Here is a 22,616-nt window from a genome sequence, read left to right as displayed (position 1 = left end):
ATTGATTGATTGTGAGTTATCAGCTCAGTGCTTTAAGTGAGTTTAGCTCAGATGACCAGGTCAGTTAGAGTCAGTCTCTTCAGGCCATCACCTGACTTGTTAAATTGTCTACAATTACCGGTCTTTCTCTTAAACCAAGCAGTGAGTATAGCAGTGAACAATTACTCCAATTAAACTGGATTCATATTACAGACTTATCACAGCTACTGCTGCTGTGTTCAATGGGCTGAGAGGAGCAGAGAGAGCGCTTTAAATCTCCTTGTTGTTTTATGGTTTTCTTCCACGGGGATCATGGGAAAAATCCAATTTGCCCATTAATCTCATCTGGTCAGGGTCTCCGGACCTCCAGATACACCCGGGCCAGATCAAAGATGGAGGAAATACCGTGTGACAGCGGCACAGATTTCCCCAAGAGACTTCAAACGGACCGTGATAGATAATCCAATTGAAATGGACACATCACCTTTAGATGCTGGTTTGGTGGAATCTGTGCGTAATTTTTCTTTCCCTGTGTTTTTTTTTTTTTTTTAAACCATCATTCCTGAGTTATTAGTAGGACTGAGTGACGGTTTGTTTAAGGCTGTACAATAATGCGTCATGCCTGGGCATCAGAACTATTTGGTACCTGTGTGTCAGTGGGTATGGAAGTGTGCCGTCACCTTCACATAAATCCAAATTTCATTCTACGTTTTAGGCCTTAATGAGAATGAATGCCCACACACTGTATGTGGGAGCCAAGAGGAAGCAGAAAGGGAATTCTGGGATGTGACTGGATAGTTTGATGTCTTATTGTTTATCATAACCACTGTGCAGCCCCCCTTAAAATTCTGAAAATGATCCTTACAAACTTTAAAAAGTCTTGTGCGTAAAAGACACGGACCCTGTGCCCCAGAAGTTACTATCTTTAATTTGTGCGCAAAAGTAATCTTCTATAAGTTCCCGGGCTCCGTGCGCCACAAAAACCGGTCCATCTGCTCCACGTTGTCCCCTGAAATTGAATCTTAAGCGTTTGTGCGTTTTTCTGGTGACTGACAATGGCTGAGTGTGCCGGCTCCCTCCTTGGCCGACGCGTCGGTGCAGTCTGAGTGAAGAGCCCATCAGCTTGGACCACATCTCAGAGCAGCGGAGCTCCGGTCTGGACGCGGGCCAAGCCTGTCTGGTGTCAAACCAGCCTGAACAGATACTCTCAGACATCTCATTTCTTCACCTCATTCCTGAGACGGGACTCTGCCCACCCCTTGTGTAAAGCAATTTAAACCTGATAGCTCATCATCTCCACTGAAAATATTTGCTGGAGTATTAGACAGTCGCTCTTTGCTTCTTCCTCACAAGCACTTTGCCACCGTGCACAACCCGAGCCCGGTCATGGCTTTTACGCGCAAACCTCCGTCCTCCGACTGTCCTGTGATGATATATTTTTTATTCCAAGCTTGATTTTGGAGTTTCAGCAAATTCTGACTTCTCTAATATTTTTATATTTCTCTTTCATCCGTGGAAATGCTCCGTCCAGAACCATAAAGGACCAACGTTTGCTTAATATGAACTTATTGCCAAGTGGAATATGTTTTTATTTATCGGTAGCAATCTGCTGGCTGACGGCCGAGGTCGATGCGTCCTGGTGGTAAGTACTGTGTAGTGTTTTTACATCTTTATTTAATATGAAATAGCTGAATGCCATGCGCTGAATGCATGGCTTTCTTATTAAAATGGCGGAAAATGCGCTCCAATGCCGTTAAACGTTGTTTAATTAATGTGCGCATCAGACTATCTGACTTGTGAGAAATTATCTCGGGTATTGTTTCCTTTCTCTGTTTGATTATTCTTTAAGAAAAAAAGCTCTAAATTGCCTTCAAAACTGTTTCATATCTTTTTGCTTTTGTTAATCAGAAATTTCACAGTGACTAAATTCCCTCCTTGGTTTTCATAACTGTATTTTATAAAATACTGAAGTCGAGGACTGAATGTTTTGGACAGAGAGGTTTCCAGGATAAAGTCACACGATATCATTTAATTTCTCTTTATTTGCTGCCCTTCTCTTGATTTTTCTAATGAATATTTGCAAAGGTTATGTTTCCAAATTCCATGCTTCATACTGCCTGTGATACTGAGATGCTGTTTGGACGGATAATTTCCCTCAGTTCCTTTTTTCTTGCTGCTCTGGTCTTTCTTTAATTGCTGAAGAAAATCCCGGCAGCCTTGCAAGTGTTCAAATTCCCTGACAGTCTTTCATCACCTTGTTCTGCAGGTACATGGGAGTGTGGACTTGTTAGGAGTGATTTCAACACATTTCTCATGAAGACACCTTTTCGCCTTGTTATTTCTTTATCTTTGTCTCCAGTTATCTGTGTCTGCTTAAGTGTGCAACAACCCCTGCAGAGCTCTATACTGCAGCTACCTGGAAGTTTAGCCATATATTGAGTTAGTTTGCACTTTTGTTGATAGAATTAGTCCAACATTTTCCTTAAATTTCTGTCTTTGAGATCACTGAGAGAAAGTGGTGACCAAATTGTATTCATCTGTCTGCCTGTCCAGATATTTTGAATGTGTATTTTTCCTCGTTGCACTTTTCCCTTCCTCGATTAATGATTCAAAAGTTTCCCCAGATGTTCACTAGTTCAGCTTTCTCTCTGTCTGCCTCTCCTCTCTGCAGGTACATGGGCACCCTGGGCTCCCAGGTGATGTGCGACAACATCCCAGGTCTGGTGAATAGGCAGCGCCAGCTGTGCCGGCAGCACCCAAAAGTGATGCAAGCCATCGGGGCCGGGATGAAGGATTGGATCTCAGAGTGCCAGCACCAGTTCCGCAACCACCGCTGGAACTGCAACACCACAGCCAGGGACCACAACCTGTTCGGACGCCTGCTTCTACGCAGTGAGTGGAGGGAATGTTAGACCCAGGAGGGGACACTTCGATTACTTCAGACTAAAAAAAAAAGCTTTAAAAAGCTTTATCCTGGAAAATGTGCAACATCAGGGAGGGACTGTCCTTTATTTAGAGGATCTGAAATCAAACCTTGTCCAGCAAGCATCCTGCCTGCTGAAGTGTCCTTGAGCAAGTCACTGAGCCTCTATCAGCTCCAGGGCTGCTGTTCTGTAGTTGACCTCTGACCCCTCAGTAGGACAGGCAAGAGACAAATGTTTACCAGGTTTAGCTGTTATAGTTTAGTCTCTTACTAGACCAAATGAAACAGTGACCATTGTTAATATCTGCCTCACTTTGTCTCAGTGAATTATGTCTGTAGACATCAGATGAAAGTTGCATTAAGCTATTCACTTGTTGTCTCTCTGTAGTTGTATTGTTGGAAAATTCTCATGTTGAGATATTGTGGTTTACAGTTGTAAGTAATTTTTTTAAAAACTGAACTTATAATTGAAAATGAAAAGATGTTGTTGTCGGAAAACACTAAAAACATTTAACTCAGTGTCATGAGCGTAACTTCAGAACGTGGTTTTGAGAACATCAATACTGAGGTAATGCTGTGATAATTACAGATATATTACACTTCTCCTTATTGCTCAACCTTGCAGTAAATTATATAAGGAGCGGGGAAGAGGTGCAGAAAGTGTGTATAAAGCGCTTATTTCTGATACGACTCCAGGGGCTGTCAGGTGCCTTAAACTCTGCACGGCTAAGAATAGAAAGTTATTGACTAGATTGCCTGCAACAGTATACAGTGTGCTGGGTCGTGTTTCCAGGTCATTGTGTGCTGCTGGCACCTTTTGGAATTGAATCCCTGCATGAACTCGTGTGTTACAGCCCACCGATCTGTTTGCAGTGACAAACACGTTCGACCGTATGCCTTAACTTAACGCTGACAAATCTAAACAATCAGTTGGTTTTCAAAGGGTCGGGTAGATTTACTGAGGCTTTCTGGGAAACGGATAGTTCCCTCGCAGATATGTTCTCTTTTTCACAGAGGTTGGATCACATTCCATGCCTCGTCTCACTTTACAATTGTACATTTATCACGTCGGTGCAGCCGACTGGTTTCTCCATCAGTCTGTTCTTGTGTTGGGTTTTAACACACTCAGTACTTTATTTTAACAATATTATCAGTTCTGGTATGCAGATTTAGTGCTGAAAAGATTAGTTAGCGGAAGAAAAAATAATTGGTGACAGTCTGATCATTAATAAATTGTGTAAGACATTTATCAAGCAAAATTACTGTATAAATCCCACAATAGCCTCTGCCAGTTCCAGCTTCCCAGGTGTAAGGATTTTCCGCTTTTCTCTGTCTCATATAATTTTTATTGAATATCTTTGGGTTTTGAACTGTTGGTCGGACAAAACAAATAAACTGAAGACATCACCTTGGGAAACTGAAAAAATCCTCTACAGACTGATCAATAATGCAAATAATTACTTGCAGGTTTATTACATACATACATATTATTACAATTTAATAATAAAAAAAAGTTTACATTTTTATCATTGGTGTGTTGTATCCACTCCAGCTACTGTCTCAGTTAGTGAATTACTCTCCACTCAACTCATTCAAATGAGAAATGGTAGAAATTTTGACTTTTTCCAAACAAATGTAATCCCCTCACTTTCAACATCCACGTCAGGTCATTGCCACTGTTTATCTTCATTCATTCTCTTCATGATTTGCAGAAGAAGAGACTTGATTTATTCAGCACTTCAAAGTCAAGAGAAGTCATTTTTTGGGGAACTATAGTATAAAATAAATGTTATGCAGTAATTAGTCTAATCAGGGACTGAAATGAGTAACTGCCGCTGCCTGTGATAGACGTGGGTTCTGGACATCCTGTCAAATTAGACGCGTCACTGTGCGTCTCAGCAGCTAAAATCGGTCTGTATCTCCTGTGAGGACGTGTTACTACAAGTCATAATCTTATTTTATTGCCACTGCAGGATCATCAGGACCCGGCGGCCTGATGTTCCTCTCCCATGCCCCGAGATTTAACCTGCGAGGCGGATCCTTCGACTTAGTCTGTTTCATGTCGGGGCCTCTAATCAGCCGTGTGGTATTCGGACCTCCCAGCCGGGCCCCGGCCGTGTCACACAGCATTATCACGGCACATCGAAGCCCCCGTCAGAAGCTCCTTATTGTCAATGTCAGCGGGCTAATTTCAAAGAATTACACAGGAGTTTTCTCTCTGGTGTCGTGTTCTCTCAGCGTTCTCCTCATTAACCTCGTGAGGCACACTCAACTTAGCTGCTGGACTGGGGCGCGCACACACACACGCACACACACTGATATCACTGTATGTAGGGCTAGGTGTTATTTGTAGTTTTTCAGTATTCGTGCTGATACAATTATGCATACCAATCCTTTTTTTGATACACTACTTTGAGAGACATGTTCTTCTGCAAAACCCTTTTTTAACAATTTGACATACATTAAATACATTTACTCTTAACACAAGCAGCTGTGCAAGAACTTTGCCTAAATAAAATAGTAATAACATTTGCAAAGTTTCTCATAAGAGTTTTAGTAAAAAATAGTATCATAACAAATAAAATGTCTATTTTTTTATTTATTATTATAAACCGCATCTATTTGAGTATTTTAGCTGCTTTTCCAAAAGGATGCAGGTTTGGTTTCAGATTTAGGGAAACACAGTGAAGTCAAAGGTCTTGGGTTCCGTCTATGAATACTGTTTTTTGAATTTATTGACATTTATATCAATCTAGAAAATTAGAAATGGTAGAATTATTGTGCTTTCTATAACAATAGTCTAAAAAAGAGAGTCAAATCAGAAATACAACAGTTTGCAAATTAAGGTATTAGTTACCATTTTTAAAACCACATTTATTGTAATTAATAGAGACCTGATACTTAATGAAAGAAAATCTAGTTTTTACAAATATCAGTACTGTTCTTTGCCCTGTTTTTGGTTCAACTCCAGTTCTAAAGTAGTTAAATATATACATATAAATGAATGAACATAAATGATTTTGTTTTCCCCTGTTAACGTGTTTGCACTTGTTCTGGCCCTGAATTTTGTCTGCAGGTGCTCTTACGTCGCCATGTGTCCCCATCAGGCTCCACCAGTTACATGTTGAGGGCAGTTTGTAATCCGACAGATGAAACCCCGGGCAAAAGTGGTTCGAAAGACACTTAATGTTGCTCTGAGTGCAAGTAATAACTGAGAGCATATGAGCCTTCTCTCATCTAGATTATGATGACTGGACAGTAAGAGGACAGTTTAGAGATTATTTATTTCAATGACACCTTTTGCTTTATTTTCTAGATAATGTATGATTTAATAAAATATCCGTTATCACTCTTAACATGTCAAAAATACACTTCTTTCATCGCTATCACTTTGTGTGTCTTCACCTGTGTCATAACTTTGTAGCCGAGGTTAAAGACACACACACACACACACACACACACACACACACACACACACACACACACTCCCTTTGCCCCCTTTGCCCCAGCCTTTGATCTCTCTCAGATCTCTCATCAGTTACATGTGGAAGGAGATAAGGGTTCTCTATCAAGGCATTTCTGGTAAACGTTGGCTGTTTATCCATCTTGGAGGTAGATGAAGGAGTTTTTTTCTTGCATGAAATGAAAGCTTCTAGCAGACAACAACAAACACGGGTCATACAGGTAGCAGCGCTGGCCAAACATTTGAAGGATCTCTCTGTTTGTCATGGCTTGGGAAAAGCCAAATTCAAGTTCAACAGTGTATCAAACACTGAGCAATGATAACCTTTCATCGCCAAGGTCTTTAGATTGCTCTGATACAATTTAAAGTAGATCCGAATAATCCTGTAGGAGAAGTTTGTTAGTACATTTCATGGAAATTGCAAGAATTGTGCATTTGTTGCACGTTAAAGTCAAAATGGCAGACTTACTGTTTGGGTATGGCTCTAAGAGGCTTTGTCTAGAAATGATACATGTGCCAATTTTTGTTTATCTCTGTGCCATGCCATCGGGGCTGCTTCATTGACATTTTGTAGAGGCGTTATCGACCCATGTACAAGAACCTTATCAGATGTACGTGTTTGACACTTGAGACATGTGTGCCGCGTTTCATACGTTTTTGATTATCTCTGGCCCCTCAAAAATGAAAAAATAAATATTGAAATTCACCATCCACCATGGCGAAACCTACAAGCTTCATAATACAGCACCATCAAGGTCTTAAGACTTTGGTAAACAACTAACCTTAAAGACCTTAAGACTTGTATTGTTGACTGAATTTGTTGGCCTGCCTTGTTACAGATGTTACAGATGTTACAGATGAACATCTCCTCCTCTCCCCTCAGGCAGTCGCGAGGTGGCTTTCATGTACGCCATCTCCTCGGCCGGTGTGGTCTACACGTTGGCGCGAGCCTGCAGCCAAGGCGAGCTGGACTCCTGCTCCTGTGATCCCACTAAGAAGGGCTCGTCGCGGGACGCCAAGGGCTCTTTTGACTGGGGCGGCTGCAGTGACCACGTGGAGCACGCCATTCGCTTCAGCCAGGCCTTCGTGGACGCCAAGGAGAGGAAGGAGAGGGACGCCCGGGCGCTCATGAACTTACACAACAACCGGGCCGGCAGGAAGGTGAGGAAGCACCTACTTAAAGGATTCAGTGTTTCATCTTCACTGTCACTAGATTTTAATACCCACTGTGATATTGAGACTGTGAAGACCGAACTTTGACTTACTTCCCGTTCTCTCCCTCTCTCCCCGCCAGGCGGTGAAGCGCTTCATGAATCTGGAGTGTAAATGTCACGGTGTCAGCGGGTCGTGCAGTGTTCGGACCTGCTGGCTGGCCATGGCCGACTTCAGGCGCACTGGCGACCACCTTCGCAAGAGGTATAACGGCGCCGTGCAGGTGGCCGTTAACCAGTACGGCACTGGGTTCACTGCCGCACACGCACACTTCAAACGACCCAGCAAGAATGACCTGGTGTACTTCGAGGACTCGCCCGACTACTGCATACGGGACCACGAGTCAGGTATTCACCTTCCAACCTTTATCGCTTCACTGAATGATCAGACTGCGCTTGTAATTTGAGATACACTCAGCTTTCCAGGATGCATAGATTTGGTGATTTGTAGGTCAAACAATGTGTAGACATCCAGATTGGAATCAGGCGACATTTGTGTGAAAGGTTAAGTTTTAACTAAACTGGCGTTTTGTTCTTTTAAATGTTCCACCTGAGTTGAGATGGCATTATTCTCACCTTCCCAAATGAACCAAACCAAAGAAGAGTTCAAAAGAACCACTTCAACATGGTTGGTTGGTGTGAACATGCTCTTAAAGCAAAGGAGAGGTGTGAACAGATTTGTCATGGGGGTTTTTAAATGCTTGATAACAAATGTTGTGGTTGAATTACACAAACAAAACCTCCAGCAGGTTAAACGTTCTTGGAATCTCAAACCTGCCCAATGTCCGCTCTTGCTTTCTGTAACGTGACAGAACTGGTTCCAATATGTTTTAGCATCTATCACCAGTGTTTAGCTGCTAACCACCAGGGAGGCCCACATTTACAGACTCAGAAGCCTGAAGTTTACAGTTCAGTGTTGAGTTGGTTTCATTATGTTAGCCGTTCATTATTTGTGGGGGCTTTAAAACTACGTGCTTCTGTGTGATGAGGGAATCACAATGAGCATGTGGTAGTCGCTCCTGTAGAGATCAGAGGATGTCACGCCAAGGTGACTTTTGAGTCTTTGATCAGCTCTGGTTGGTGCCAGCATGTTTTTTTTAGGTTCACTTCACAGCCAATGGCATCCTGTAATGTCTCCAGTGTGTCGTCTCAGCAGATTTCTGTTAACCATTTCAAGTGACAAATATTTTTTACAATGTCAGGATGGAGGCAGCTTTCTGTGTCTTGCAGAGTTGAGGTCGGAATCCTTGTTTTCTTGCTTACACGTAGTTTAACTGAGTTTGTCCCTGCCCGTCACACTTCGTTACAGTATCTCAGGAGTAAAAATGCATACAGAAATCAACCTGAGGTTTGTGAAACAGTAGAATGTCAAAACTGCATTACTGAGGAGGCAACGAGACCACAGTGTTACTTTACCTCCAATGTTGGTGCCCAGACACTGGTGTCAAGATAGATAAGCCGTTAAAGAAATGTGTATCTAAGTGAGTGAAATCTGTGTTTATTTATGTGAGTCTTGGAACAAGACAGTGAGTGTGAGAAGGAAAATGTGTATAAAAACTGTACGAGAGAAAGAAGCGTGTGTGTGTGTGTGTGTGTGTGTGTGTGTGTGTTCATAGTGGAGGTGGATGCCTGTCAGGCAGCAGATGATCCGTGGCGATCGGGTGTCGGCCAGTTTAAGACCCATTACACACTTCTGTAGGCTGAAACCTTAGAACACCACAGATCACTATAAATCACCACCACTGGAAACACACACACACACACACACACACACACACACGCCTGAGGGCACGATTGGCCTGCAAAAAGAGGCATATTTCGGGGGCAGGTTGAATCACACAACAGACACACACACAGTGGTGGGGTTTGCAGTGTGTTTTGTGCTTTTCCGAAGTCTTCTCCTTCCTTCTTGTCACCTCACTTTAAATGAAAAACACATTCATCCAAAAACACTATTTTGTTGTTGTTTCTTCCTGTTCAAGTCTGCTTGGGAATGCAGTTGAGAGTGCAGGTTGATGGGAACCCCTTTCTGTGTTGCATTGTCATGGCTCCCCCTGAAACAAAACTTAAATTTAAGTGAAATTGAGTGACGGTTGAATGCTTTGATTTGCACTTAGCTGCCGCAGATCTTTGCACACGAGACATATCTCTTTCTACACTTAGGAGCCAGAGGAAACGTTGGATGTTGTAAGAATCAAACCTGGGAATTGTCTGTCACGGGACAGTGTCATGTATTATGTGTGCAGTAGTAGAAGTTATCAGGCGCCGTCATGGTCTTTTAGGTGCTAAGAGAGTTTTATGACCTTAAAGAAGCATGAAGAACTTTCAGAAGCATGGTTTTAATTTAGAGGGTAAGACTGTTTGATGTTTGGAGATAAAAGCTACGAGAGTGTATTCTAGTCTTAGAGCATGGGAGACAATTCTTAAAGTTTTGGGAGTTTTCAACTGCATCTCACTAACCCCATTTACACCTGGTATTAAAAAGGGATCTGAATCCAAATATGTTATCCAGATAATCCAGATAATAACCAACGATTTGATCTTGCCTTTGTATATACACCTGGTATTTTAATGCGATGTCATTATCCTCGTTGAGGTTAGATCGCTGTCCTCCAGAGCAAAAGTTGCGTGTGAGTTATTTGAGGTGGCCGCAAATCAGCCCCAGACTCCCTTAAGAATGGAGGACACAATGTTTTGTGAGTTTTTAGGGGAAACTTTATAACCTTGATGAAACCCTGTCTACAACATATCCTTAATAGTTTGATTGCTCTTGAAAATTTCAACAACCTATATTCTATGTTAGCTAAAAGCAAATCTCTGTGTCAGTGCTGCGTTTACACTATACCTAGGATCCAATCACAATGCGAGTCAGACTACCTCCAGATGTGGTCAGATCACATTCCGATCATTTCACATTTACACCTTGCATTAACATGTGTTTTCCCTATCTGGATAACATACAGATCACATTCGAATACCAGGTGTAAACGGGATCAAAGTCCTCTGGAGCTCAGGTGTCATTACCTCATTTATTTATTCAGACAGGAAACATGGAGGGAGGGAGAGGGTAACAACATGCAACAACAACAACATTTAATTTTTATTATCTCATTATTATTATTATTTGGGCTTTTCATTGACTCTATTACATAGTAGCCGCTGAAGAGTGACACTATAGTGGGGGGAGAGAGAGAGAGAGAGAGAGAGTGGGGAGATGACATGTAGCAAAGGCCAGCAGGTTGGAATCAGACTGAGGTCTCATGGGGCACACCTTCTATCAGCTGAGCTACCAGGGCGACTGTTTTTGGTTGTTGTTCTTTTTTTCAAGCAAAAATGACCAACAATCCCTAGTTCCAGCTTTTTAACTGTGATGATTTGCTGCTTTTTTATGTGATAAACTATTTAAATATTTGGGTTGGGTTTTTTTGGGACTGTTGGAGAAACCAAGATGGCACCTTGGCTTTAAGAAAGTGTGATGAGCATTTGTCTTGATTTTTTATAGACCAAACTATTAATCATTTAATTGAGAAAATAACAATTAGCTGCAGACCTACTATAGACAATCTGAAAATGGCCTCACCGGGTTCCTTAAATCCTACTTAAATAATTTTCCCTCTAACCTCCCGATGGACCTCTGGAGGTCTTAGGGCCTCCTTCAGGGAACAAGTAGAGGCTTCACAGCAGACCTGAAGGCTTTATGTGCTGTGTACATGTAAGCAGGGTGAGGTAACACACACAAACACACACAGTGTTCACCCTGGGCCTCTCATGAGAACTTAACTCGCTCCCTCTCTAAAGACCAGCTCCTCTGGGACACACACAGAGACAGACATGTAAACTCACTCTCAGTCATGACACGTACTGTACATTGACACCCCCCCCCCTTTTAGACACACACGCTCACAAACATGAAGCCCAATCGTTTTTGAAACACATACTTTGAGTGGTCACTCTTGTTCTTTCTCCCATCTCTCTCTCTCTCACACACACACACATACACACACACACACACACACACACACACACACACTTAAAAAGCTCTCAAAGACGTGCAAACTCACCCTCAATCATTCTGGAAACACACAGACTGAATCCATTCTCACAGACAGATGGACACACACACACACACACACACACACACACACGGAGGCTCAGAGCCCACAGAGATAGTGAGACGGCCCCTCTGTGCCTCTTTAAAGTGTGAAATCAATTTCCCTCGGCCCCGGCGAGGCTCAGGTGCTAAACTCATCTCTCGGCGCCCCCTCATCTTAATTCAATAAGCAGACACAGAGAGAGCGAAGGCTGCGAGGAAGACTCTGGCCGTGATGTCATCCCTAGCGGGGCAGCATACCACAGATGACGGGCGGGCGCGCTGCCAGAGAGGGGCGGGGCTTCAGGTCATGCCCAGACATATTACCTGGCGGGGGAACGGCGCAGAGGTGGTGTACTCGCAGAGCGAAGCAGAATGTAAACATGAGCAAATTCCAGAACAATGTTCGCGATGGTACTTGAAGCCAGTGCATCATTTTTTCTAAACCTTTATTTATACAGGAGACACACATGTTCTTCTTCAGTAACAGCTTCAGTCAGTCAGTCACACCTGCACAGTGCAGCCGCAGTCCTCTGCTGGCTGAACATCTGCACCACAGCAGCCCCAGTTCGGGTTTTATCTTTCTGAATTCAAATTCACATCAACATCTGCAAGATCAGAACAAATCTTGGAAAGGCTGCAGAGTTTTTTTGGTTATATAGACTATCAACTTTTTTCCGTTCATTGTTTAATCTATGAAATGTCAAAATCAGCCGTCACATTTTCCCAAAGTCTAAATCTACGTTATTATTACTATTTTATTTGTTGTTATTAATATTTATTTTATTGATTTAATTTTTGGCATTTCGTTTTATTTGGATAATGACAGTAGAGAGTGACAGGAAAGATGGGAGAGAGCAAGGGGCCGGATTCGAACCCGAGCCACAGCGATGAGGACTCAGCCATGATGATGATGTAAGCAGTACACGCTCTATCTAGTGAGCTACCAGGGCAACCCACATTTACAGTAATTTTTTTTTTTTAAACAAGCAAATCCTTTAATGTGAGAGGTGGAACCAGCGAATGTTTGCCGTTCTTTATTGATAAATGACCAAAATTATAAATCAGATATCAATATTTATTGTCTTGGTGGCAAAGGGGGTTCGGGACACTGACCATGTATTTGTGAAACTTTCCACTGTCTTATAAAGGCAAAAAACCCAAACAACTGTTAGACTGATCAAATGGCTTTTTTCCTGCCGCATACACTCTGGACACACCTCTCTGTCTGGTGACGTAGATGAGATATATACTTTATTAATCCCCTATTGGTAACAAGCAGAAAGGATTGATTGAATTAAGATTTTAATGAGTGGTGGGATTCTTGTTCCTTGCAGTCAGTGTTTTACTGTACTGTATGTTATAGCTCTGCTGACACAGCACAGTATGTGTGATGCATTACATATTCTTTACAGACTGGTTCAGCACAGGCTAAACCGGCTGGTAAGGTAGCTGTGTCTGGAAACTGCTGAAGTTCACAGAGGTCAAATACATAAACAGAATAGCTGATTGTGAAGTGCATGTTTCACACTACTTCCTTTCATTATTTACAACTTTGAAACTCTACAGAAATCAATACCTGTGAATCAGTGCAATGTAAATCAATACTTTCATTGTGCAGCTGATAATTGAATCCTACAAAAGCAGTAATTAAGAAAATATTAAATAATGAATGTTCTTATATTACTGAATTTGTGCCCAACCATTAAGCAAACATAATGGTAAATGAAATGAACACGTTTAATGGTAAAAGGTGTCAAATAATAATTCAGAGTGATCAGGATCATGGACAGTCTGACCTGAACGAGCTGCTGGGGTTGAGTGCAGCTTTGTTTGGATTGATGGACAGATACATGGGTGTATAGTTCAGATTTTTCCTGTTGACAAATGTCCTCGACACCGTGTACAACTTTAAAATGTAAAATTGTTTGTTGTTTTATGTTCTGTTCATTTGTACTCACAAATTATTAATGTGACAAAACAGTTTAATAATTCACGGGCAGGAATGAGTTTGTCCTTTCAGCGGCGCGCCGGGCTCTGCAGAGTCATAAGTCAGGTTATTTATATGTTTTTTTCTGTGTTTTGATAAATCGACACTTGACAGTGACACATCATGAAGGAGTCCATTATTCCACTTCACAACTCTGGAGCTGCAGAATCACAGATCTAATCAGAGCCTCCGACCTCCACCACAGCCACAGTAGTTGTGAAGATTCTGTTAAAGAATCACCTTTTACTGAGACTGTCTGAAAGGAGCCGATCCCCCGTTTTATTCCAGTGGTAATCACGGCATGATTCTGTCTTTAACTCGACATAACAAGGTTTGCTTTGTTCTGTGATAAAAGAATAATTATCTTGAGATCTCGCCGTGATAACCCAAACGATCTTGTCACCATCATTAGATAAAAACACAAGGTTCTGATGTCGTAATCGTCTGAAGCATCATAAGCAGACGTACGACACGCTAAGCAGGCCGTGGCGTTGCTCGTGTTTAATATCAACAGATAAAACTGTCGCTGTGGAAGGCTGATGGTGTGTCAGCAGGTAGTAACAGACTGACTTCTACTGATAGATTACCATCATATCAGGGCTGCAACGAACTGTTATTTTCTTAATGAATCATTTGGTCTATAAAATGTTCATTGCATCGTCCAAGAATGTCTTTACAGTGCTTTTTTAGTTTGACCAAAAGCCCCAAACCCCCCAAAAATTAAACTTTCTCTAATGTAAAATATGGAAAAGCAGTAAATTCTCACATTTTAGACATCAGAACCATCAAAACTGTTCTTTTTTTTTCTTTTGCAATAGTAACTAATGCCAATCAGCTTTATTGTTTCACCTCAGTTTTTATGTAAAAATCCCAAATAAGACATGTTGTGTTTGTGTTTAGATGAAAACAAAGCTTATATTGACATAATTCTGATCATTGATCAGTACAATAACCACAACTATGACCATTACAGGCTCCTTTACTTTTATTATAAATGAAGGTGTAGCGGTACCCTCTGTGTTTGTGGAGATAGAAAGTGTGTGTGGCTGGAGGAGAGATTCAGGAGAAAGTGAGCATGTACATGATCAGTGTGGCCAGTCTGAGATAGTGCTGTGTGTGTGTGTGTGTGTGTGTGTGTGTGTGTGTGTGTGTGTGTGTGTGTGTGTGTGTGTGTGTGAGTGTGAGAGCGGGAGAGCGATGGATGTCTCCTGTAAAATGAACAGCTGATGAAGAGTGGGAGTGCGGGCTGACGGCTCCTATCATCAATCTCTCATCTCTCCTCCGTCCAACGTTCATCATCTTACTCACCCCCTCTGTCTCATCTGTAGTGTACTGCCAGCACTGTGCTGCGCTCCCATTGGCTCGTCATTACCAGTAAAACTACTGCCATTGGCTACATTGCGGCTCATATACCCCGCCGAGTCCCATCATCTTTCCTCATTGCAGTAACTGTGTTTACTTATCGGTGGAGTGTTTCTTTAAGACGTCTTAAATCCCTAGGAATTTCCCAGGATGCTTCTCACCTTTTTAGCCTGGAATAATTGTCCGTGTAGGTGTCAAACGGCTCCACCAGGAAATCTCACTTTGGAAGGAAACTACTGAAATGTGTTTTTCAATTTAGAGAATAAATCTGATGTTCAGTGGAAAATGAACTAACTTTATCTCAAACTTAAATCAGGGGACCGTGGTTAGGAAGGAAAAGCTTAAATATGTATCAAGTGATATTTAAATATTGATAAATTAATCATTTTGTCTCAAGATTTTTGCTCCTTTTTTGCCCCAGTCAGTATGAAAAATACCTGATAACAATCACGGTCCCGTGATGTGCCGTACTTAGAAAAACCTCCTAACTGGGTCAGAAATTCAATCCAACACCACCACACTTAAACATCCTGACATTTGTATAAACGAATGACATTTTTCTAGTTTATTAACCATTATATGTTAAGTGATGTGAGGACTGTTTAAGCCTTTTTTTAACACGCAGAGGAGGAGCAGAATGGTGAATTCACTAACTAGCATTTATTTATAATTTGGCATATTATAAATGTAAGTACCTTTACTCAGGTACCTTATTGGTGTATTTTTGTTACCTTAGAATGAGCCGCTTTTATCTACATCCGCCATGTTGAACCGCTATGTTTCTACACTAGCCTCGTCAGCCATCACCAGAAAATAATTGCCTTAACTTTTGAGATGCTCCACATATTTGATTTTGAGGCTTTTAGCAGGTTAGAGGCCCCTCATGAGCGCCCTCGTATTCTGCCCACTGGCTCCCCATGCACCCAAAAGATTTGTGTTTATAATGCTAGAATTTGCTGGAAATGGACATATCACAAACTTTTCCAGTAACAGGAAATCATGAGGAAAAAATTGGGAGAAAAAGCTAATGTGAGCAAGAAATAGATAGAATAGAAATAGATGTGTTTCTTTAGTCTAGAATTATAGATAAATTCCTCTAAAACAAATAATGTGGAGCACATTTACTTTACAATCTTGAAATCTCACTGACCTCTCTCTCTCTCTCTCTTCAGGGTCGATGGGGACTGGGGGGCGGGTCTGTAACCGGACATCTCGTGGCGTTGACGGCTGTGAGGTGATGTGCTGCGGTCGAGGCTACGACACGTCGCGGGTCAGCCGGACCACCAAGTGTGAGTGCAAGTTCCACTGGTGCTGCGCCGTGCACTGCCGAGACTGTCACCAGCAGGTCGACGTGCACACCTGTAAGGGCCAGACGTGACCTCGCCGCCGCCGAACACTACTGACCGCTCGCCTTAAACCAGCAGTCGTACTAGTCACCGTGTAGAAACCACTGCTTTTGTACTGGACCTATCATCCAGCTGTAAGGATATCTCCGTCCTCAGTGCTCAGCCAACTTTCTGCAGTGAAACCTGGTTTTCAAAGGCAATCAGACTTTTCTGTCGTCATTTCTTCCAGTTTTTTTAACCTTAAAAGCCTTTTTTGAACAGATGCTTATGACAGAAACAATCTGGTGTAGAAACTGTTTCAACCACCTGTAAAAAACAGTAAAGGTCTGACACACAAGTACACTGAAAATATATTCTATAATCTATCGTAGTGTTGTCAAATCTCTCGAGAGAATTTCAAGTTTGGTTCGTCCCTTCTGGGCTGCTGTAGAAACATGGCGGACTCCATATCTGTAGATATAAAAGGCTCATTCTAAGGTAACAAGAACATAACAATTGCTATATCCACGTGATTATACACTAATGAAAACATACGTATGAATATTAGATCCTCCTTAATGTTACACACTGGACTTTTATACACAAGTCTACCCTCTCTCTCTCTCTCTCTGCGTCCAAACTCTGCATCACACACACACACACACACACACACACAGGTAACCACCGACCTTTGTTTGTTTATGTAAATATGTGGTTGTGTAAATTAAAATCAGATGTATAGTGTATGGAACCATTATCTGTAACCAAGAGGCACATTTTAACTAATAAACACTCTTCACTTCCTCCTGTCGTGCAAGCCAATCACATGACTGATGATCACCGGAGTTAGACCGAACATCTGACTGCTTCAACAAAGAGTTGGTTTGTTAAGCAGTTTTTTTCCTTTGGCGATATGTTAAAGGAAAAACTATGTTATAGCCGGATCATCATTCCGATCGGTAATAACTTAACACTCAGAGTTAATTGTGGGGACTGAGGAAGGAAAAATATATACACAAACACCTACAAGTGTGTTTCCACGTTGGAGCTCTTAACCTACAAATCACAGTCACTTAATGTTTTTGCAGATCATTTTCGAATGTATGCGTCAGGTTTAGACGTTTGGATGGATTTAGTTGTTTCTGTGGCATGAAACTCGATTGTCAGAAATTTCAGTTGTTTTTCAGTGAACATAATGACCAACAAATGACGAATGACATCATTCCTTGGCAATGCCGTTTTTTTTCAGATCCGATTAATTTAGAAAGTCTGCGTCACGGGACAACAGTAATGTATCTCTGGCAAACATTAATACAGACTGCTATCAATTACACATCTCAAGATACAAAATCTCATGAAATCCAGTGTCGGCCTGGAACAGCAGACCCTAGAATTACTTCCCCATGGTTGTATGCCTCTGCCAACCAGTCAAGCTGCAGTTTAAATCCATGTATGTCCAGACTCATGATATATGTGGTGAATACTTGGAAGGAATGGAATAAAAAGGTATACCGTGTAATTTTTGGCTATACAGTTGTATGCAAAAGTTGGGCACCCCTAGACAAATATCATTTTGGTGATATTTTTTAAACTGAAAGTACGTAAACAGTCTTTTATAGGACATAGAAATCAGTTTTTTGTAGCCAGCGAGAAGCCTATCAGTCTTTGCTTCTAGTCGGCAATAGCAATATTCTTGGGGCGTCCTAAGTCAGGGGACTGTTAGGGCCATTGCAAAACAGCTTCAGCTACAGGTAGTCCACGGTGGATTTTGAGGTATGTTTAGGGTCATTATCCTGTTGTAGAAGCGTTCCTCTTTTCAGCTTCAGCTTTTTTTTATAAATGCTGTGATGTTTGCTTTCAGAATTTGCTGCTATTAAGTGGAGTCCTCCACCCATGCAGCGCTTCCTGTGCCACTGGCTACAACACAGCCCCAAAGCATGATAGATCCACCCCCATGCTTAACAGTTAGCGAGGTGTGCTTTTCATGAAATGCTGATGTTCGGTTGCATACTTCTGACGTTGGATGTGCACACGGGTAAGATTTGCTGACTATATGCAAGCCAAGACCGCCACCATTCCCCTGAGCCGCAGTCTATTAATTATATTCTGTGCAAACTGAAAGCTGACAAGGCTTTGTTATGTTTTTGTAGTCTTCTCCTGCATTATGGGGGTCAATTACTTTTTCCTAATAGTTCATTGTTGGACTGAACTTTTGCACATGCCACAATGATTATGATTTATTTCAGTTGAACTTGACATAAAACGCAACTATGTATTAATTTTTGCTGAAATTATTGTGCTCTATGTTTCACCTCCTAGAGAGCTTGTGTCTGCATGTTTTCAATTAATAAAAAATAAAAAAAACCACCAAGATATGTTATTTGTCAAGGGAAGCCCAAACATTTGCAGAAAACTGTATCAGTGGTACATATGCATGACTTCAGCGAATATCCATTTTTGAACTGATTAATGAAGGATCAATAAATATTGTTTAAACAGGTACAGGTGCACTTGATTACTATGTAAAGATGGATTCTTAGACCACGTTCACACCGCAAGTCTTAATGCTCGATTCAGATTTTTTGCTCAGATACGATTTTTTGTTTGGCTGTTCATATTACCTTTTAAAATGTGGCCTATATCAGATTCTAGTGTGAACTGTTTGCAGTTTCGAACTGAACCGCATGCACAAAAGAACAATAACAATGACATCAGACGCAGCACGCTGTTGCACTAAAATTAGGGAGGTTATGGAGGAAGTAAGCATTTTCGCTTTTATTTCAAAATGTTTGTGTAATGGCAGCCGTAACATTAATGAGCAGGTGCTGAGGAGGAGAAGAATGAAGAGAAAGAGAGCCAAATTGGCTATTTTGGCCTTTTGCGGGGTTATGGCTGCAAATTACTTATTATTAACTTATTAACTCGCCGGTGCATAATTCTGACAAATGTCGATGTAGATTGACGTAAAAGTCGGATCAAATCTGCCTTGGTTGTTCACACTGCGGCCGCATTGAAAAAAATCAGACCTGGGTCTGATTTAGGACCACATATGGAAGTGGTCTAAATCTGATTTGAAAAAATCTGATCTGGGCAAGATTTGAGTGTTCACACTACTTCTGAAGAAGTCTGACCTGGTCACTTGACCCCCAAAAAATCTGATTTGGGTCACTTTTGCCTGCAGTCTGAACGTGGTCTAAGGGACAACTTTCTGAGCTGTGGGTGAAACTCACTCACAGGACCACCATTAGCTCGGCGCGCTCCAGTACGTTGTTCGCAGTCACGTGATTCCAACGATGCTTGAGATTCAGAATGAGGCAGTGAGAGGCAGAATGGAGGAGATGGAAAGATGAAAGCCCGTACTGCCCCAGTGTGGAAAATCTGGAATTGTTCAATTATGGCTAAAAACCTATTTGTCAGTGTCTGACCAACCCACCCCTCTGCTGAGTTATGGTGCTGAATAATGGATACTAATTGAGTCTTTTATCCAGGACATTATGATGAGACTGTGAAAATGACCTTTGACCTTTTGGATAAACAAAATGTAATCACTTCACATCACGCATCTGTGTGCCATTTTGTAATAATTACTGCATCAGCTCCAATTATGACCAGAAATATGTCGAGCTCATTTTGAGGTCAAAGGTGTGACCAATTCTTGATTTAAAATGTGTTTCGTGATGTCATACCGACTTTGACCACCAAGTTCTAATCTGTTCATCCTCGAGTCCAAGTGGACGTTTGTGGGTGGGCGTTCCTGAGAGACTGTGAAAACATAACGGCTCTGGCCACGGCTGTTAAGGAGGAGGCATGAGAAAGATACTCAGGTTTACACAAAAGAAAGATGGTTTTCTAAAATGATAAGCTGTGATGAAAAGTACACGTGTTGTAGGAAATGGGCTTCGATATCTAACACCACTAGTCTTTAAACATATATTTCATGTCTGTGTGTCAAATACAGAAAGCAAGTTAACATCACTGCTTCACTCAGCACCACTCTGGACTACAGCTCTTCTTGTACCTGTGGAGTGAGTTGTTAGTTTGTGGATGAAAACACAGAAAATCAGAGGAAGATTCCACAGATAAACAACAGAAACCTACCAGGTTGTGTTTTACTCTTTCAACTGCCAGCTAGTGCTTAAAATGACTGGCGGCGGCAGATGATGTTCGGCTGTGTTGGGACTTCACTCTGGGCACTTAAAACTGCAGCGCCGCCTGTTTCTGTCGTTACAGCCGCTTAACACCGTGTGAATCAAGATGGCGGGAAGAAGCTGGCTTGCAGCAATACACAAAAAGTCCTTTATTGTATTTTTTTGTCTTCTCACTTTTTTAATGATGGCAAATTGATTACCTCTTTTTGTACAACAAAAGAACAGCTTTAAATGATTGAAAACCCAAAAAATGCAAACATATCAAATAAAGTCAAAACCAATTCCGGATTCCATTGTTTTGCCTTTTGTCGTTCCATGCCTCCTTCCGTCGTCCTCGTCCGTTCTCAGTTTGGTTTGAACTCGGTAATCTTGGCACAAAGGTGTGTCAGTCCAGTCCAACGCAGCGTTCTGGGTTTCAGTTCAGCTGTTTCTGTCTGGATGGAGGTCGGCTCCTGGCTCCTGGGTCGTGGGTCTGATTCTGGTCCGGGTCCGGTGGGGGTCAGATGCGGGTGAGTTGATGCCAGAGGCTGGATGGCAGGATGCTCTCCACTTTCTCCATGATGAAGTTCAGAGGAGCAAACAGCGTGCTGAGGAACTACAACGAGACAAAAACACAAACAGTCAAGCAAATGTTGATGTGTTTGTTTTAGATAGCCCCAAAAAACATCTTGGCAATGGACATTATGCCAGATGTTGTGATCTTATCTGTAAAACTACACCTGAAATTCCACTAAAAAGACCCAAAACATGTCTACTGTTATTCTTAGAGACTAGTTTATTTCGTCCTATAAACATGCAAACAACGCTGTCCATTTAATCTACAGTTCCACTGTGTGACTGACTGCTGCAGCTCTGTCCTCGAGCACAGAACAGCCTTGTCCTCATGTTGGTGTTTTGGCAACAACCAGCGTAGAGGTGGTGAGGGGGAGGGGGAGTTAAAGGGTGATAGGGGCTCCACCAGAGCAAGGGTAGGTCATAGAGGTTCCCACTCTGTCAGATGGCAGATAAAAGCCATGACAGGGTTTGTGGAGTGAGAGAAAAGTCTCTATCTGTGCCACCCCCCCTCCTCCACCTGCATGTATCTGCCTGGTAGTCGACGTCTGACGTCTGCCTCACACATCGTATCACACATCTATGTTCCAGCTTCAAAGAGCACTTCAAAGTAAAGGTGTGTGTTCCATGTGTTTGTAGTGTGTGGGCAGCAGAGAGAGACCCTCCTGTAATCCAAAAAAGTAGGGACGCACCACCGCGATACGCCAGATCTGTGTCGACACCGACCGTATTTAGTGAATGAGGGTATTTACCATGAAGACCTCATGACCCACTCAATCTGCTGGATGGAGCATGTATAGTGACTGACGTTGCCACTTTAAAAATGTCCATGTTACACACAATGCAGGGAGTGATATACAAACTGATTTCCTCTTATTTTTGATGGATCTGAGATTTGTTCCTATTTCGTTAGCACCCATTGATGTCTGGGATTCACCATGCTATAAAATTTGCCTCAAGCGGACAAACTGATTTGACTGACTCATTTTTAGTAACACCGCAAACACGCCTCACACTAGTTCTATGCATTTTGGATTTTAAATTTGAGAGACACGCTGTATCAGATCGGTGCCTATCAAAAGATAGAAAGTTGGATTGTTTGATCCCTGCAAAAGTCACTGAAATATAAAAATAAATGAATGAAACCTTACTTACAGTGTCAATATACTCAGTTTAGGGTTTCCCAAATTGTTTAGCTGATGTATTACACCACCCAGGATTTGACATATTGTGTCTTGTGATCAATTTAACAACTAATAAGAAATTATGTTGATTATTATCAGGAAACAGTGGGAGGGGAGGGGACAAGGTACAGGACAGGGGGGCACAGAGGTCACCCAGGGGTGGGTTTGGCCTCTAATACCTACAGTGTGAACGTAGTCCAACTTGGAGAGCAGGAGGCCCCTGTGTGTGTGTGTGTGTGTGTGTGTGTGTGTGTGTGTGTGTGTGTGTTTTTGTGTGTGTGTGTGTGTGTGTGTGTGTGTGTGTGTGTGTGTGTGTGTGTGTGTGTGTGTGTGTGTGTGTGTGTGTGTGTGTGTGTGTGTGTGGCTCCCCAGCTCTAAGCAGGTAGATG

At 42.0% G+C, this 22,616-nt stretch overlaps 2 protein-coding genes across 6 annotated transcripts in view; one reads left to right on the top strand and one right to left on the bottom strand.

Moving 5' to 3' along the window:
* The first annotated feature begins 1,067 nt into the window (after nt 1-1,067).
* Nucleotides 1,068-18,710, top strand: wnt2 (wingless-type MMTV integration site family member 2). The gene is made up of 5 exons (XM_051382206.1): nt 1,068-1,621; nt 2,651-2,871; nt 7,249-7,526; nt 7,660-7,924; nt 16,191-18,710. Exons 1-5 carry the CDS (start codon nt 1,539-1,541, stop codon nt 16,394-16,396), a joined length of 1,053 nt encoding a protein of 350 aa, XP_051238166.1. The 5' UTR covers nt 1,068-1,538; the 3' UTR covers nt 16,397-18,710.
* Nucleotides 18,711-20,616: 1,906 nt separating this feature from the next.
* LOC127353157 (suppressor of tumorigenicity 7 protein homolog) overlaps nt 20,617-22,616 on the bottom strand; it is a 47,812-nt gene continuing 45,812 nt past the window's right edge. For all 5 annotated transcript variants that reach the window (XM_051382199.1, XM_051382195.1, XM_051382197.1 and 2 more), the window contains one exon: nt 20,617-21,086. In XM_051382199.1, the coding sequence (XP_051238159.1) occupies nt 20,991-21,086 (96 nt within the window). In that variant the 3' untranslated portion in view covers nt 20,617-20,990. The remainder of the gene's footprint in view (nt 21,087-22,616) is intronic.

The sequence above is a fragment of the Dicentrarchus labrax genome, unplaced genomic scaffold, assembly GCF_905237075.1.
Source record: "Dicentrarchus labrax unplaced genomic scaffold, dlabrax2021, whole genome shotgun sequence".
NCBI classification, from domain to species: domain Eukaryota; kingdom Metazoa; phylum Chordata; class Actinopteri; family Moronidae; genus Dicentrarchus; species Dicentrarchus labrax.
This window is presented reverse-complemented; position numbering and strand designations above follow the sequence as displayed.